At 43.0% G+C, this 17,938-nt stretch overlaps 1 protein-coding gene across 4 annotated transcripts; it reads left to right on the top strand.

Moving 5' to 3' along the window:
• The first annotated feature begins 1,063 nt into the window (after nt 1–1,063).
• On the top strand, nt 1,064–16,150 carry myoz2b (myozenin 2b). Of its 4 annotated transcripts, none has more exons than XM_021619075.2 (6): nt 1,064–1,228; nt 2,515–2,637; nt 4,484–4,650; nt 13,371–13,473; nt 14,849–15,032; nt 15,434–16,150. In XM_021619075.2, exons 2-6 carry the CDS (start codon nt 2,556–2,558, stop codon nt 15,663–15,665), a joined length of 768 nt encoding a protein of 255 aa, XP_021474750.1. In that variant the 5' UTR covers nt 1,064–1,228; nt 2,515–2,555; the 3' UTR covers nt 15,666–16,150. The 4 variants fall into 4 exon arrangements, with proteins under 4 accessions (XP_021474750.1, XP_021474753.1, XP_021474751.1 ...); XM_021619076.2 differs by having other exon boundaries at nt 1,088–1,270; XM_021619078.2 differs by lacking the exon at nt 2,515–2,637 and having other exon boundaries at nt 1,073–1,228.
• The last annotated feature ends 1,788 nt before the right edge of the window (nt 16,151–17,938 follow it).

The following is a 17,938-nucleotide window of genomic DNA, read 5'->3' as shown; positions in this document are numbered from 1 at the left end:
CATGGTATTGAATATTTATCCTTTTAAGATTGGAAAAGAGACCCTTAAACACAGACTTGGACCACACACACCTTGCTTGGGCCAAGAAACACAAGCAATGGACATTAGACCGGTGGAAATATGTCCTTTGTTCTGGTGTCCAAGTTTCAGATTTTTGGTTCCAACCACTGTGTCTTTGTGAGACGCAGAGTAGGTGAACGGATGATCTCCGCATGTATGGTTTGCAACGTGAAGCATGGAGGAGAAGGTGTGATGGTGTGGGGGTGCTTTGCTGGTGACACTGTCTGTGATTTATTTAGAATTCCAGGCACACTTAATCAGCATGGCTACCATAGCATTCTGCATCAATACTCCATCACATCTGGTTTGCGCTTAGTGGGACTATAATTTGTTTTTCAACAGGACAATGACCCAACACACCTCTAGGCTGACCAAGAAGGAGAGTGATGGAGTTCTGCATCAGATGACTAGTACTCCACAATCACCCAAACTCAACCCAATTGAGATGGTTTGAGATGAGTTAGACTGCAGGGTGAAGGAAAATCAACCAACAAGTGCTCCGTATATGTGGGAACTCCTTCAAGACTGTTGGAACTGCATTCCTCACGAAGCTGGTTGAGAGAATGCCAAGAGTATGCAAAGCTTTGCAAGGCAAAGGATGGCAACTTCAAATAACACTTTTATGGTTACTACATGATTCCATATGTGTTATTTCATAGTTTTGATGTCTTCACTATTATTCTACAATGTAGAACATATAAAAAATAAAGAAAAATCCAAACTTTTGACTGGTATTTAATTTTTTTTTTTAGACCAGAGGAAAGAGTGCCTCCTACCGCCCCTCCAACACTACTTTCAGTGTCATGTCTTCCCTATACATACCTAGGGTCCAGGAAACACAAGCACTCTTAAGGGGAGAGCCCTCCTTCGGTGTGGTTCCGGTGGCATAGGTCAGGTGCCCCATCCTCTCCCTCTCTCTGATAGCCTCCCCACGTCCCCATTGCTTTTGTGAGTGGTTTTGAGTGTTTGGCCTGCTAAATTTAGCCTATTGATGTAAGCTACATTCCATTGACAACAGACACAGAGACACCCCCAACAGTTTGGCTTCAGTGGCCGGGAGTGTGAAGATCAGGGTGGATCAAAACTACCTAGGTCGACCCCTGAGCCTCCTTGCCTTCCAGTCAAGGATACAGGTCGTTTAAAAGACAGACAGGACACACACACACAGGTATGGACTAGTCCCATCAAGGTGTGCAGTTGTGATTCCGAGGTATGGCAAAATACTAGTGTCAATGTGTTGTGCTTTGACCATTCACAACAACTAACTCTGATTATGCTATTTTCTGTTGTATTCAGTCATATAACCTTTGTATTAATCAATATCTCACATCCCTTACTAACAAACCTCTTTATTATTTTGTGAAGACAAAACAAGAAGCTACAAACAAAATACAATTGTTAGGTTCTACTGTAATCACTCTGAAATAATGTTTCTATGTTTATGTTGTGTGAAGAACTGATTATGAACATTGTGTTCAATAACATCTCTATGTTCTAATTATATTTCTCATGTTCGATACGTAATTTATTCTTGTAAATATTTAAAGCACTATAAATGATCTACATTTTAGTCATAACATTGAGAATAAAGATTTTGTACAGCATGTCTGAAACATAATGCAAATAGGAGAGGATATGAACATGATGGGGTAACATTGAGAGTTTAGTGAAAGTTGTGATGTAAATACAAAGGGCATTGTTGTTTCGTTTCATTTGTTTGCAAGGCAAAAACATCTACATTTTAGCACGGTAACTTCAGTTTTTTAGGACTGCTGCAATTAGATTTAGGGTAACTAGGCTATTATATTTGTCACGGAAATGTATCTTTTTTTCTCTAAACGCCATTGTGCCAAAGTAAAAATAATTATTTTGTCAAGATCACGTTAGGGATTTCCAGTGTCACATACTACCCTGGGACACAATGTTCAGCCCTCACCCAACACTGATGATTCACAATGCTGAATGCCATGTGACACCTTAATGCGCATCAACTAGTATTCTTTACAAGGTTATTTTAAAGTAAGTGTTGACTTTGCTCTTCAAGCGCAAACAATGAATGACACCTGCCACCTGCCATGTAAATGTTTTGGTTTGGGATTGACAGAAACCCTGTCCTTGAAGTAAATGTCATAATGCTTACCTAATGCTCACATAAACCAGACATGAGGCCCATCATAATATTTTATGACCGTTAACTCACAGGACATTAATGGCATATCATAATGTGGTCTAAACAACATGCAGTAGTTATCCGATAGGTCAACCAGTACTGCACGTGCCATGTGAGCAATAACTCTTTACCACAAACCCTCACTAACAGTAATCTTATTTTATTTATAGCAGTACAGTATGTTGGCTCTCTAATGTTCAGTCCTTATCAACACTATAACAGGGAAAACATTTTCTGCTGGGGTAGAACAGAAAGTACATCCTGTGTCCTTTATGTGTTTCCAGTACCCAGGGGCAAATCGTGTGCCACCCTTCCCAAAGCCACAATGTCGCAATTCTGTACAATGCCAGCTGGAGAGAGGAAGATGCATGCAGCGGCTATTTCTCGAGAGGTCCACGGTGCCAATGGTATGATCTGGGCCCGGGCTCAAAGACAGCCTCAACAGCAAAGAGAATCAAACTTATTCTGGTGGAGGGCAGTTATTCAGATCCGGGTTGAACATGTCAGGGCCATTTCTCTAGCAGTTGCCATAAATAAGCTAATGAAGATTTTTTACTACCTATGGCGACAAATCCTTCTGTCGTTGTCCTTTTGAAAGTGCTATTTTGGGGCGGGTGAGGTGGGGAGTTGTGGAGGGCAGGGTAGGACAACTGTGTGTAGCCATTTAGGGGACCGTGAGTGTTTGCGACAGCTGAAGTACATTCTGTCTGGGTATAGCTCATCAAAGCAGCATCATGTTCAGCATTCGATAAGTAAAAAGAACAATAACATAATAAAAATTGAATTCAATAAGAAATAATACATACAAAATTGTAAGACTGCATTTGTCTCAATCAGATTTGAAGAGTACAATCATAATTCACCTAGACTTTCTAGAACTTGCAAATAGCAAGTAGCATTAGCACTGTTGAGTGCAAATCAATGGAAATTCACTAGGCTGTAGGTGCATTGTCCAAAGAGCATGCCTAAACCAACTCAACGCACAATGTTGTTTAATAAACATACAATGCAGAATTACTGAGAAACCAAATGATTGCTAAACCATTCAGATCAAATCAATCAAATCACATTTATTTATAAATCCCTTCTTACATCAGCTGATGTCTCAAAGTGCTGTACAGAAACCCAGCCTAAAACCCCAAACAGCAAGCAATGCAGGTGTAGAAGCACGGTGGCTAGAGATTATAACAGAACATGGCCAAGATGTTCAAATGTTCATAAATGACCAGCATGTTCAAATAATAATCATCACAGTAGTTGTCGAGGGTGCAACAGGTCAGCACCTCAGGAGTAAATGTCAGTTGACTTATCATAGCCGATCATTAAGAGTATTTCTACCGCTCCTGCTGTCTAGAGAGTTGAAAACAGCAGGTCTGGGACAGATAGCACGTCCGGTGAACAGGTCAGGGTTCCATAGCCGCAGGCAGAACAGTTGAAACTGGAGCAGCAGCATGGCCAGCTGGACTGGGGACAGCAAGGAGTCATCATGCCAGGTAGTCCTGAGGCATGGTCCTAGGGCTCTATTGCAGTATACTGTATACTGCAGTATACTGGCAACCAATTATTATTATATACATGCAACCTTTTATCATATTGTGATGCTTACTATACATCTTGTTTTGAAGCTACATTCATTGGATTTAGGCATGCTAATTGTCAGCAGAAAGGCATTTTGAAGGAATGTCGTTGATATTATCCCTTCAGATGATATCAGAATAATAATGTTAATTAACTTCTCCTTTGATAAAGGTCTCGCTGTAATCATAAATGGTTAAAAATGCATGCTATGTACAGTATGTCTTAGGGAGAGTGTCAGAACAAAATATATACTGTATATCTTTAGGGAAACTATATATTTTGAGCAACTAAGACATACTAATAAAGTCTTGAGGGAATCTTGACGATTACATTTTTGTTACAGTTGCTTTACATTTGGAGCAGTAGACTCATGACATCACCATATATGAAATCATTATATAGCTGGAAGACCTCCTGTTTACAATGCTCAATAACAAAATCTGACTGCCAATACTGCACTATTAGCTCATCCTAATATGGACATATCTCAAAAGTGGGTACAAATTGCAAAGAACCAATAGTGGCAGATTTTGACAGATTTAAATTCTGTTGTTATTTATGTCTGTAAACAGGAAGCTGTTCAACCGTGTTAGATGAAATCACATTGCTGAGTCTACCTTTAATGGAAAGTCAGTCAAAGGCATCTACTGAAACTTGTTTTGGTTCTTTTCCCAGGGGACACCATGGACCTGGGGATAAAGGTTAGCACTCCCAAAGACATCATGCTGGAGGAGCTGTCACTGCAATCCAACAGAGGCTCTCGTCTTTTCAAAATGCGCCAGCGAAGATCGGAGAAATACACGTTTGAAAGTATCCAAAATGAGGCAAACGTGCAGCTGAGTGTAAGGACTTTTACATTTACATTTGTGTAATTTAGTAATCTAGACACTCCTATCACAAATACCAACAATAAGTGGATGCAACTATGGAGACTTAAACAACCACAATATAAAACACACCTCACAACTCACATTCACTACCAATATCATACATCTGGGTGACGCCACAGCAGCCATCTTTGATAGACGGGTCAGATGGATAGTGCTGCAGGACGCTTGTTCCACCGCTGTGAGGCTGGGGCAGAAAGAGCTGTGACAGGCAGGGTCTTGTTTGTAGAGTTTCAGAAGACAGCTTCATTTTGGACTTACACTCAACTCCAGGACCGGCACTAGGACGAAATCCATGGGGGTGCACCTGAAATGAATGAAGGTCACAACTTGTATTACATTATAGCCCTTTATAACACAAGGTAGATATTGGTCCCACTACAACATACAAGTGTTTTCAAAATGTAGACATAGGCTACACCTAAACCATAGCCTATCAAAAATAATTTCACATACAGTATGTAATAGTAGATGTTAAGACAGTATAAATTGTACTATGAGGCACGGAAGGGAGTGCAATGGCGCATGTTTTTTTATAACAAAAAGGCAACTTTTAAAATTCTCACATACAGTCACACGCAGCCCATATTTTTTTTGTTGTGTCTATATAGAATTGAAAAAAATACATCTTATTAAAGGACGACTGCAGTTCCTGATTTTGCCTCGTTTTAGACTTGGTTCATTAAGAATTGCTAACGACCATGACAGAATTAAAACGTGAGTTGGTTTCATGGTGTGGTTTGATATCGGTGTCTCGTGTGTGTTCGCAAGTGGGAAGAGTAAGACAAGTTATTTTGCCAATTAGCTTCAGCCGGGTTGTTTTCAACCTTTGCCTAATTAGTTTGATTTTGGATAGCCTATTAAGGGGGTAGTTAGGGACCGGCAATACATGTAAATGAGAAAATATGTTCATGTTCCACACCTTTTTCTCATTAAATGCTTTCAATATTTGTATATTCATTCGTACAATGTATTATTGGTCTGAGATTTTTAAGTCATTTAAATTTGGAGCTATTGGAATTTTAAGGTATTGTCCCATGTAAATTGTGCCATTTACCGATAGTCCCTAATATCCAAAGGGATATCCAGAGTCAACCCACATTTACCACAGCCATTACAATCGGGTCACGTGCAGCTGCACTCCCAATTGATGATTAATTGTGCTGTCAGCTGTTGGCATGTGCGCAGGATTGAAACAAACCCAAACTTAATTTACGTTGTAATGCAGTCACGATCAGTCTCATAAAACTGACTTTATAACCAAAATCCTATTTACACATTCCCGGTTCTGCCACCCCCTAATGCCGGGCCTAATTATATCAGACACACAGTTATTATTGTATCTTGGACATTATGGGTTGAGGGTCCAAATCCTGGGATCACATTATTGGATCTCTGGACTTACGGATTTAAAAAGTATTTGCGATTCTTTTCATTTACGGTACAGTAACATTGTTTCATTGTTTACTTGGATCCAAAAGTGCTTTTTTGCAACCAGATAACTGGATTTTAAAAATGTTTCTGTGTGTCTAATGGTTGCATTAAGGATGTGTGCACCCCGACAAAAGTGTTAGAACACATGGGAGATATGGTGAAACATGTGCCTGGTGCCCTTTCCCTGCACCTATTCTGGCCAGAGGCTCCTGGAGCACTTTGCTCAAGAGTATCTATGCTGCTTATCAGTTGCTTGCTGATTTTGTGTGTGTGTGTGTGTGTGTGTGTGTTACTTCAGAAAGTATTCACACCCTTTTACTTTTTCCGCATTTTGTTGTGTTATAGCTTATAGCCTGCATTTGAAATTGATTAAATGCAGATATTTTTTGTCACTGGCCTACACACAATATCACATAATGTCAAAGTGGAATTTTGTTTTTTTAAATTTTTACACATTATTTAAACATGAAAGGGTGAAATGTCTTGAGTCAATAAGATTTCAACTCCTTCATTATGGCAAGCCTAAATAAGTTCAGGAGTAACATTTTGCTTAACAAGTCACATAATAAGTTGCATGGACTCACTCTGTGTGCAATAATAGTGTTTAACATTACTTTTGAATGACTACCTCATCTCTGTACCCCACACATACAATTATCTGTAAGGTCCCACATTCGAGCAGTGAATTTCAAACACAGATTCAACCACAAAGACCAGGGAAGTTTTTCAAAAAATGACTATCCCTTTTTGCATGGTAAAGTTACTAATTTCACTTTGGATGGTGTAGCAATACACCCAGTCAGTACGAAGATACAGGTGTCCTTCCTAACTCAGTTGCAGAGAGGAAGGAAACTGCTCATGAGCCAATGGTGACTTTAAAACATTTACAGAGTTTAATGGCTGTGATAGGAGACTGGATGGATCAACAATATTGTATTTACTCCACAATACTAACCTAAATGACATAATGAAAAGAAGGAAGCCTATACAAAATAAAAATATTCCAAAACATGCATTCTGTGTTACGGTGCGTGAATGAGGACCCAAAAGCGAATTAACGTAAACAGAACTTCTTTAATAACAAAACATAGGTAGGCTCAGATGGACCGGCAGATTCCGACAGGACAGGACAAGGTTGCAGCAAACATGACGATAGTCTGGTTCAGGCATGAAAAACACAAACAAGAATCCGACAAAGACAGGAACAAAAACAGAGAGAGATATAGAGGACTAATCAGAGGGAAAAAGGGAACAGGTGGGAAAAGGGGTGACGAGGTAGTTAGGAGGAGACAAGGAACAGCTGGGGGAAAGAGGGGGAGAAAAGGTAACCTAATAACGACCAGCAGAGGGAGACAGGGTGAAGGGAAAGGACAGAAACAAGACACAACATGACAATACATGACAGTACCCCCCCACTCACCGAGCGCCTCCTGGCGCACTCGAGGAGGAAGCCTTGCGGCAACGGAGGAAATCATCGATCAGCGCACGGTCCAGCACGTCCCGAGAGGGAACCCAACTCTTCTCCTCAGGACCGTACCCCTCCCAATCTACTAGGTACTGATGACCACGGTACTGATGACCACGGCCCCGAGGACGCATGTCCAAAATCCTACGGACCCTGTAGATGGGTGCGCCCTCGACAAGGATGGGGGGGGGGGAAGATGAGCGGGGGCGCGAAGAACGGGCTTGACACAGGAGACATGGAAGACCGGGTGGACGCGACGAAGATATCGCGGAAGAAGAAGTCGCACTGCGACAGGATTAATGATCCGAGAAATACGGAACGGACCAATGAACCGCGGGGTCAACTTGCGAGAAGCGGTCTTAAGGGGAAGGTTCTGAGTGGAGAGCCAAACTCTCTGACCGCGACAATATCTAGGACTCTTAGTTCTACGCTTATTAGCAGCTCTCACAGTCTGCGCCCTATAACGGCAAAGTGCAGACCTGACCCTCTTCCAGGTGCGCTCGCAACGTTGGACAAAAGCCTGAGCGGAGGGGACGCTGGACTCGGCGAACTGAGATGAGAACAGCGGAGGCTGGTACCCAAGGCTACTCTGAAAAGGAGATAGCCCGGTCGCAGACGAAGGAAGCGAGTTGTGGGCGTATTCTGCCCAGGGGAGCTGTTCTGACCAAGACGCAGGGTTGCGAAAAGAAAGACTGCGTAAGATGCGACCAATAGTCTGATTGGCCCGTTCTGCTTGACCGTTAGACTGGGGGTGAAAGCCGGAAGAGAGACTGACGGAAGCCCCAATCAAACGGCAAAACTCCCTCCAAAATTGAGACGTGAATTGCGGACCTCTGTCCGAAACGACGTCTGACGGAAGGCCATGAATTCTGAAAACATTCTCGATGATGATTTGTGCCTTTAGCAGAAGGAAGCTTAGCAAGGGGAATAAAATGAGCCGCCTTAGAGAACCTGTCGACAACCGTAAGAATAACAGTCTTCCCCGCTGACGAAGGCAGTCCGGTGACAAAATCTAAGGCGATGTGAGACCACGGTCGAGAGGGAATGGGAAGCGGCCTGAGACGGCCGGCAGGAGGGGAGTTACCGGACTTAGTCTGCGCGCAGACCGAACAAGCAGCCACGAAGCGACGCGTGTCATGCTCCCGGGTGGGCCACCAAAAACGCTGGCGAATGGAAGCAAGCGTACCCCGAACGCCAGGATGGCCGGCTAACTTGGCAGAGTGAGCCCACTGAAGAACGGCCAGACGAGTAGGAACGGGAACGAAAAGAAGGTTCCTAGGACAAGCGCGCGGCGACGGAGTTTGAGTGAGTGCTTGCTTTACCTGCCTCTCAATTCCCCAGACAGTCAACCCGACAACACGCCCCTCAGGGAGAATCCCCTCGGGGTCAGTGGAGGCTACTGAAGAACTGAAGAGACGAGATAAAGCATCAGGCTTGGTGTTCTTAGAGCCCGGACGATAAGAAATCACGAACTCGAAACGAGCGAAAAACAGCGCCCAGCGCGCCTGACGCGCATTAAGTCGTTTGGCAGAACGGATGTACTCAAGGTTCCTATGGTCAGTCCAAACGACAAAAGGAACGGTCGCCCCCTCCAACCACTGTCGCCATTCGCCTAGGGCTAAGCGGATGGCGAGCAGTTCGCGGTTTCCCACATCATAGTTACGTTCCGACGGCGACAGGCGATGAGAAAAATACGCGCAAGGGTGGACCTTGTCGTCAGAGAGGGAGCGCTGAGAAAGAATGGCTCCCACGCCCACCTCTGACGCGTCAACCTCGACAACGAACTGTCTAGTGACGTCAGGTGTAACAAGGATAGGTGCGGATGTAAAACGATTCTTGAGGAGATCAAAAGCTCCCTGGGCGGAAACGGACCACTTAAAGCACGTCTTGACAGAAGTAAGGGCTGTGAGAGGAGCTGCCACCTGACCGAAATTACGGATGAAACGACGATAGAAGTTCGCGAAGCCGAGAAAGCGCTGCAGCTCGACGTGTGACTTAGGAACGGGCCAATCAATGACAGCTTGGACCTTAGCGGGATCCATCTTAATGCCTTCAGCGGAAATAACAGAACCGAGAAATGTGACGGAGGAGGCATGAAAAGAGCACTTCTCAGCCTTCACAAAAAGACAATTCTCTAAAAGGCGCTGGAGGACACGTCGAACGTGCTGAACATGAATCTGGAGTGACGGTGAAAAAATCAGGATATCGTCAAGGTAAACGAAAACAAAGATGTTCAGCATGTCTCTCAGGACATCATTGACTAATGCCTGAAAGACAGCTGGAGCGTTAGCGAGACCGAAAGGAAGAACCCGGTATTCAAAGTGCCCTAACGGAGTGTTAAACGCCGTCTTCCACTCGTCCCCCTCCCTGATGCGCACGAGATGGTAAGCGTTACGAAGGTCCAACTTAGTGAAAAACCTGGCTCCCTGCAGGATCTCGAAGGCTGAAGACATAAGAGGAAGCGGATAACGATTCTTCACTGTTATGTCATTCAGCCCTCGATAATCTATGCAGGGGCGCAGGGACCCGTCCTTCTTCTTAACAAAAAAAAACCCCGCTCCGGTGGGAGAGGAGGAGGGGACTATGGTACCGGCGGCAAGAGCTACAGACAAATAATCTTCGAGAGCCTTACGTTCGGGAGCCGACAGAGAGTATAGTCTACCCCGGGGGGGAGTGGTTCCCGGAAGGAGATCAATACTACAATCATACGACCGGTGTGGGGGAAGAGAGGTGGCCCTGGACCGACTGAACACCGTGCGCAGATCGTGATATTCCTCCGGCACCCCTGTCAAATCAACAGGCTCCTCCTGTGAAGAAGAGACAGAGGAAACAGGAGGGATAGCAGACATTAAACATTTCACATGACAAGAGACGTTCCAGGAGAGGATAGAATTACTAGACCAATTAATGGAAGGATTATGACAAACTAGCCAGGGATGGCCCAAAACAACAGGTGTAAAAGGTGAACGAAAAATTAAAAAAGAAATGGTTTCGCTATGATTACCAGAAACAGTGAGGGTTAAAGGTAGCGTCTCACGCTGAATCCTGGGGAGAGGACTACCATCCAGGGCGAACAAGGCCGTGGACTCCCTTAACTGTCTGAGAGGAATGTCATGTTCCCGAGCCCAGGTCTCGTCCATAAAACAGCCCTCCGCCCCAGAGTCTATTAAGGCACTGCAGGAAGCTGACGAACCGGTCCAGCGTAGATGGACCGACAAGGTAGTGCAGGATCTTGAAGGAGAGACAGGAGTAGTAGCGCTCACCAGTAGCCCTCCGCTTACTGATGAGCTCTGGCTTTTACTGGACATGAAGTGACAAAATGACCAGCAGAACCGCAATAGAGACAGAGGCGGTTGGTGATTCTCCGTTCCCTCTCCTTAGTCGAGATGCGGATACCTCCCAGCTGCATAGGCTCAGCACCCGAGCCGGCAGAGGAAGATGGTAGTGATGCGGAGAGGGGGGCAAAGGAGAACGCGAGCTCCTTTCCACGAGCTCGGTGACGAAGATCAACCCGTCGCTCAATGCGAATAGCGAGTTCAATCAAGGAATCCACGCTGGAAGGAACCTCCCGGGAGAGAATCTCATCCTTTACCTCTGCGCGGAGACCCTCCAGAAAACGAGCGAGCAAAGCCGGCTCGTTCCAGCCACTGGAGGCAGCAAGAGTGCGAAACTCAATAGAGTAGTCTGTTATGGATCGATTACCTTGACATAGGGAAGACAGGGCCCTGGAAGCCTCCTCCCCAAAAACAGATCGATCAAAAACCCGTATCATCTCCTCCTTAAAGTCCTGATACTGGTTAGTACACTCAGCCCTTGCCTCCCAGATTGCCGTGCCCCACTCACGAGCCCGTCCAGTAAGGAGAGATATGACGTAGGCGACACGAGCAGTGCTCCTGGAGTAAGTGTTGGGCTGGAGAGAAAACACAATATCACACTGGGTGAGGAACGAGCGGCATTCAGTGGGCTCCCCAGAGTAACACGGCGGGTTATTGATTCTGGGCTCCGGAGATTCGAAAGCCCTGGAAGTGGCCGGTGGATCGAGGCGGAGATGGTGAACCTGTTCTGTGAGGTTGGAGACTTGGGTGGCCAGGGTCTCAACGGCATGTCGAGCAGCAGACAATTCCTGCTCGTGTCTGCCTAGCATCGCTCCCTGGATCTCGACGGCTGAGTGGAGAGGATCCGAAGTCGCTGGGTCCATTCTTGGTCGGATTCTTCTGTTACGGTGCGTGAATGAGGACCCAAAAGCGAATTAACGTAAACAGAACTTCTTTAATAACAAAACATAGGTAGGCTCAGATGGACCGGCAGATTCCGACAGGACAGGACAAGGTTGCAGCAAACATGACGATAGTCTGGTTCAGGCATGAAAAACACAAACAAGAATCCGACAAAGACAGGAACAAAAACAGAGAGAGATATAGAGGACTAATCAGAGGGAAAAAGGGAACAGGTGGGAAAAGGGGTGACGAGGTAGTTAGGAGGAGACAAGGAACAGCTGGGGGAAAGAGGGGGAGAAAAGGTAACCTAATAACGACCAGCAGAGGGAGACAGGGTGAAGGGAAAGGACAGAAACAAGACACAACATGACAATACATGACATTCTGTTTGCAATAAGGCACTTAAAGTACATTTCTCAGTCAATTATTTTGCAGTTTTACCTATGTCCTGAGTACAATGCATTATTGTATGTTTGGTGGCAAATCTAACACATCACTGACTACCACTGTTCATATGTTCAAGCATGGTGGTGGCTGCATCATGTCATGTGTATGTTTGTCATAGGCATGGACAGGATAAAATAAAAACGGAAGCACACGAAAAATCTTAGAGGAAGACCTGGTTCAGTCTGCTTTCCAACAGATGCTGGGAGACAATAACCGAAAACACAAGGCCAAATATACACTGGAGTTGCTTACCAAGACGACATTGAATATTCCTGATTGGCCTAGTTACCGTTTGACTTTAATTAGCTTGAACATCTATGGCAAGACTTGAAAATGGTTGTCAAGCAATGATCAAAAACCAACTTGACAGAGCTTGAAGAATTTTTAAAAGAATAATGTGCAAATATTATACAATCCAGGTGTGCAAAGCTCTTAGAGACTTACCCAGAAAGACACACAGTTGTAATTGCTGCCAAAGGTGATTTCATCATGTATTGACAGAGGTGTGAATACTTAAAATGAGATATTTCTGAATTTTGTTTACAATAAATATGCAACAATGTCTACAAACATATTATCACTTTGTTGTTATAGGGTATTGTGTGTGAGAAGAATATATATTTAATCAATTTTGAATTCAGGCTGTGAAAAATGTGAAATAAGTTCAGGGGTATGAATACTTTCTGAAGGCATTATATGTTCATGTGTGCATTGGTTAGATGCCAGTCCACAGGGGGTATCTGGGGGGTGGGGGGGTGTCTGGTTGCAAATGACTGTTTTTACTTTTGGCAACTGTTCTAATGGAGCAACATTGCACATAAATTCTCAACATTGCAAACAAACATGAACTAGTTGCTATTTCAAGTCTTTTGATGGACATTTTGGCGGTAGCTGATCTTGCTTTGACGTTATGCCCAAGCTTTAGCTCAGTGTTGTAAGCTAACATGCTTGTAAAACCTGTGAGCGCCCTACCCATTTACCTAGTGGGCCTCATTTATGCAAAGTTAACAATTTGGTACAGCTAATCCCTAAATGAATAAATTAGATAGGTTCAGAACTGCACAAAAGGGGAAAGCTTAGCTAATGACAAAATACGTTATATTTTTTTCCAGAGCGATCTTCTAGCTGAGAATGCAGACAGTGCCGAAAACAAAGAGGGATCGAAAACACTTCCTTACACCCCCACCCCAGGAAACCCAGAAAGCATTGCACCAGGTATGTAGCTACCACATCAAAACATACCTTCTGTTATTTTCAAAATTTATGAATGCTTATTAGGCAGAATAATACAGTTTAAGGGGAGAATAAGGCCTTATTGAAATATCTTTGTCATTATTACGTAGTGTTATACATGAGCAATGCTTCACTTGAAGGGATACTACATAAGGACTTCATAACACAATCATAACTCATACATACCGCATTCATAAGTAAATGGTATTTTTCAACAACTACAAATTGATATGTACGCTATGTCTTGCAATTGTTGACTTTAGCATTCATGAACTGCTTATGTACTGCTTATGAATGGGTTGTGAATGTATTTTTAAGGCCTATGTAGATGCTCTTGTTACCTCTAAGGACAAGTCTTATTCCCCATAGCGACTCAGCAGACCTCTGGCCTTTAAGCAGGATACATGAGAAGCATTTCCTTTCCCTGCGGTGCCTTGCTCTCTGTTAAATTGTCAGCAGGGGATCCCAACAGAACACTCTTGTAGAATCTGATATGACCAAGCATGGTGTCAACCCATGTCAAATGGACCAACCCGCTTTTCACACCAAAGGATGAAAGCACACTTACGGTGTGCACTATTTTAAGACTTGAGATGATAAAGATCGACAAATTGTGTTGAGTCTTCATCACTTTTTCCACTGCTCTAGTCAATACTGTTATTTAATGACAGTGGATATTGATAAAACAACACTGCCACAGTCATGTTGACACCTATTTTGTTTCCCAAACAATAAAAACAGATAATACTAAACCAAATTTTTTATTTTTTTTTGTTATGTCTTGATGAAATTAGCATGGATGAAAAGGTGGTAACAACTGAGGGACTAATTTGTTGTCTTTGCTACCTTGTTCAGTCTACACCAGGGATCATAAACTAGATTCAGCCGCAAGCCAGTTTTTTCTGGAGCGGATGGTCGGGGGGCGGAACATAATTACAAATAATTTGTAGACTGCAAATTGACTGCATGAAGCTCAAACAGATATAATGTTGGACTAAAACATAATAATTCAAACCTTGCTTACGTTTGTATACAATCCCGTGTTTCTCTATAATGCTTGAGAATACTTGGGAACAGATTTCTTAAATTAAAATCAGTTGGAGCTGATTACCTGTTGTTTTTACAGTCTTTTATGTCCAACAATGAAAATTCAACACAAAAAAAACAAGATACATTCTCAATGCCCTAGTACTTCTTTATATTTCTTGTGAAAGGACAACAAGCAAGACATTGCCAGTAATCATGTATCCCACTTAAGTCCAACCCCACAGATCTGCTAATGTGTTGATAGGATAAGTGAGTGTCTGTACGCTGCACTGTTGGTCTTATGATCCTGTCTTCTTGGTATGTGTCTCAGGATATGGAGGCCCCTTGAAGGATGTCCCTGCAGAGACGTTCAACTCTACAGCTATACCCAAGTCCTACCATTCCCCTTGGGAGCAAGCTATCATTAACGACCCCAACCTGGCCGCGACCCTCAATATCAGGATGCCTGTCCCTGAGCCCAGACCAGAGGCTCCTGACTACAAGAGCTTTAACAGGTGAGGCTAATGTGAAAACAGGTGTTCTGAGGAGAGTTTTCAGACAACTGCTATTCAACAGCTCAAAATTTAAGCCAACGATTTGCGTGTTACTTGAACATAGTGCATCAGTCATGCACTTCTCTCATGGCAGATTTTGAGTTAAGTATGCAAATCTGAAGTCTGGGATAATACTCTCAGTAGAAATGATCATCAGTACATATAATGACATTGATATTGCAAACATTTCCATGGAATGAAATGGTTTTCTTATAACACAGTTCAGATTCACTGTTACATGGATGCACTACTATAACACCCTATAAAAAGCCAGCTTTCTATATTCTACGCAACCGTCACATCTTTAGAGATCTTCATTTTGATTTTGCATTCACCCTTGTATCGCCACATCTGATTTACAGGGTGGCCACACCATTTGGTGGTTTCGACAAAGCCCCCCGGAGCAGCGGGATCACGTTCAAGCTGCCCGAGATCGACCTAAACCTCCACAACTACTCTGAGCTCCAAGACCCAGGGGTGAAAAGACCCACCTTCAACAGGGTCGCCCAGGGATGGATATCCGACGGCATCCCACTGATCCTGCCCACCGTGCCTCTGGAACCTATGCCCATCCCTGAGTCCGATGACCTCTAGATGACCTTTAGATGACCCATAATATCCTGGAAACACAAGAGAGCACTAGTCTGACAAAATCCACTGCTGTCACCTCTAACCATACTGCCTGATCTGCGATGTAGGGGTTGGAGCTGAAGCCTAAATCATAATTTCTGATTATGTGCAACCGACGACAAACTGATGGTTTAAAATGGGGCCTCCATGCTGCCCTGTTTCAATTCTGTGCCATTTGCCTGAGTAATGATACTGATGGTTAGTTTTGCATTGTGTATTCAGAGAACAACATGTAAATAAACAGCACACATGGCTGAAATGTTATTGAAATGTCTAAGAGGAAAAAAAACATGAGCAATACATTGAAACTTCAATGCATCTGTTGGCTTATATTGGATATCAGATCCAAAATTATCTTTGTCTTTTAATTATGTAGACATGTTGCCTATTAATCTTTTAGAATGGGCTTATCGATGTGCAAATAAAAAAGATCTATCTCTTTGTCATGACATTGTATAATGAATTGGCTTATGTAAATCAATGTGTGGTTTGGATATGTGGAACAAATGAACCTGTACAGACTTGAAACACACAATTCTGCAAATGAAAAGAAAAGTAAGTTGGCTACTACCCAGGAACTGTATGACCAACCTCAGACCAACAATCATACACCAACAACAGTTGATGATGGTTGATCCATTTACACACACACACACACACACGCACACACACACACACACACACACACACACACACACACACACACACACACACACACACACACACACACACACACACACACACACACACACACACACACACCACACACACACACACACACACACACACACACACACACACACACACACGCACGAACACACGCACACACACACACACACTGTAAATTATCTGCTAGGGTTCGTTGACAGACCACATTTAAAGAAGGTAAAAATAGCTTTGCAGCAGATGTACTCCACCTCAAAAGAACTTCCAGAAATCATTTCACTTTTTTTACTACCAAAATCACAAATTCAAAGGAGAGGAAAATACCTAGAACCAATGTCATTATTGTAAGTCATTATGTTAAACAGTTGGGTTAAATTAGCCTATAGCTTTATCCATAGCAATGTTGTTAGTTTAACTGCAGAATGTGACCTGCTCATTAGCCACAATGGCTGGCAAACGAATTATAGTAGAAAACATGGATCGAACCATCAGTGTGAAACAATTCTCTGTAGTCTGAGCAGTCTGAACATAGCACTGTAGGCCTATGTGTAATTTTGTAATATTTGAAAGTACATTCATTTTAAACAAGTATGCTGTTTTAACATTATAACAATAATAGTGTCTTGACAGTAGCAAGGTTTGTATCCAATTGGGGACAGATTTTCATTCGGATATTCCAGAATACACGGAATATATGTTCATTTTCCCACCAGTGGTACAGTATGTTTCCATCAAACGGACTTGTTGCAGATAAAAATCAGTGTGTGATGAGGTAGTGCACACAGAATTAGCTTTTTTGCTTAATTTTTCATGTACCAAATAAAAATCTAAAGTTCAATTTGTTTCCATTGCATTTTCAACTCTACCAATAGTTTTGTCACAAAAACTGTTGTGTTAAAGAGCAAATGTGCCAAATCTGGTCTTGGCGCCTGCGCTCTACCCAACAGCTCGCATATACAGTGCAGGTAGGCTGTGCGGGTTGGCTAGTCTACATGATCAGATTATTATGGATAAGAGCGAGAATATTTTGATTTGTCAAATGGCAGTCAAGCATCATCATGTCACCAGAATAAGACCCTCTGTGCACTTTCACCACCCTGTGAAGTTCATCATAATTGATTTCATCTGTAGCCTAATAAACTGTGTGGTTTCCCTATTCGTAGTGTGAGGACCACACACCACATCATCATGACTCCATATTTACTTTCATATATGAACGGAATTCTATCAATAGTTATCTATAAAGGCATTTCCACCACCATTTCCCGCATAATTAATTTTACCTACACAAAAAAATCCCATGTCTTATGTTGGCATTTATAAAATTACAACGACACTTCCTGTTTCTGTCAAAGCTGTCATGATTTTTTTTTAATAAGATATGACTTTACTTGGATGACAATGAACATGGTCTTCAGATAATTGCATTTTATAATTGCAAACGTCAAAACATAGCTTAATATAGTAAACCTAGAATATTGCCACGTTACATGCTGCAGTCAGCATTATTGTGAAACAGTTTTTTGAGTCATGTGATTTCTAGTCTCACCTCAAATGGGACAAACCAAACG

Source organism: Oncorhynchus mykiss, chromosome 10 (genome assembly GCF_013265735.2).
Source record: "Oncorhynchus mykiss isolate Arlee chromosome 10, USDA_OmykA_1.1, whole genome shotgun sequence".
Lineage (NCBI taxonomy): Eukaryota > Metazoa > Chordata > Actinopteri > Salmoniformes > Salmonidae > Oncorhynchus > Oncorhynchus mykiss.
Note: the sequence above shows the minus strand (reverse complement) of the source record. Positions and strands in the feature narration are given on the sequence as shown.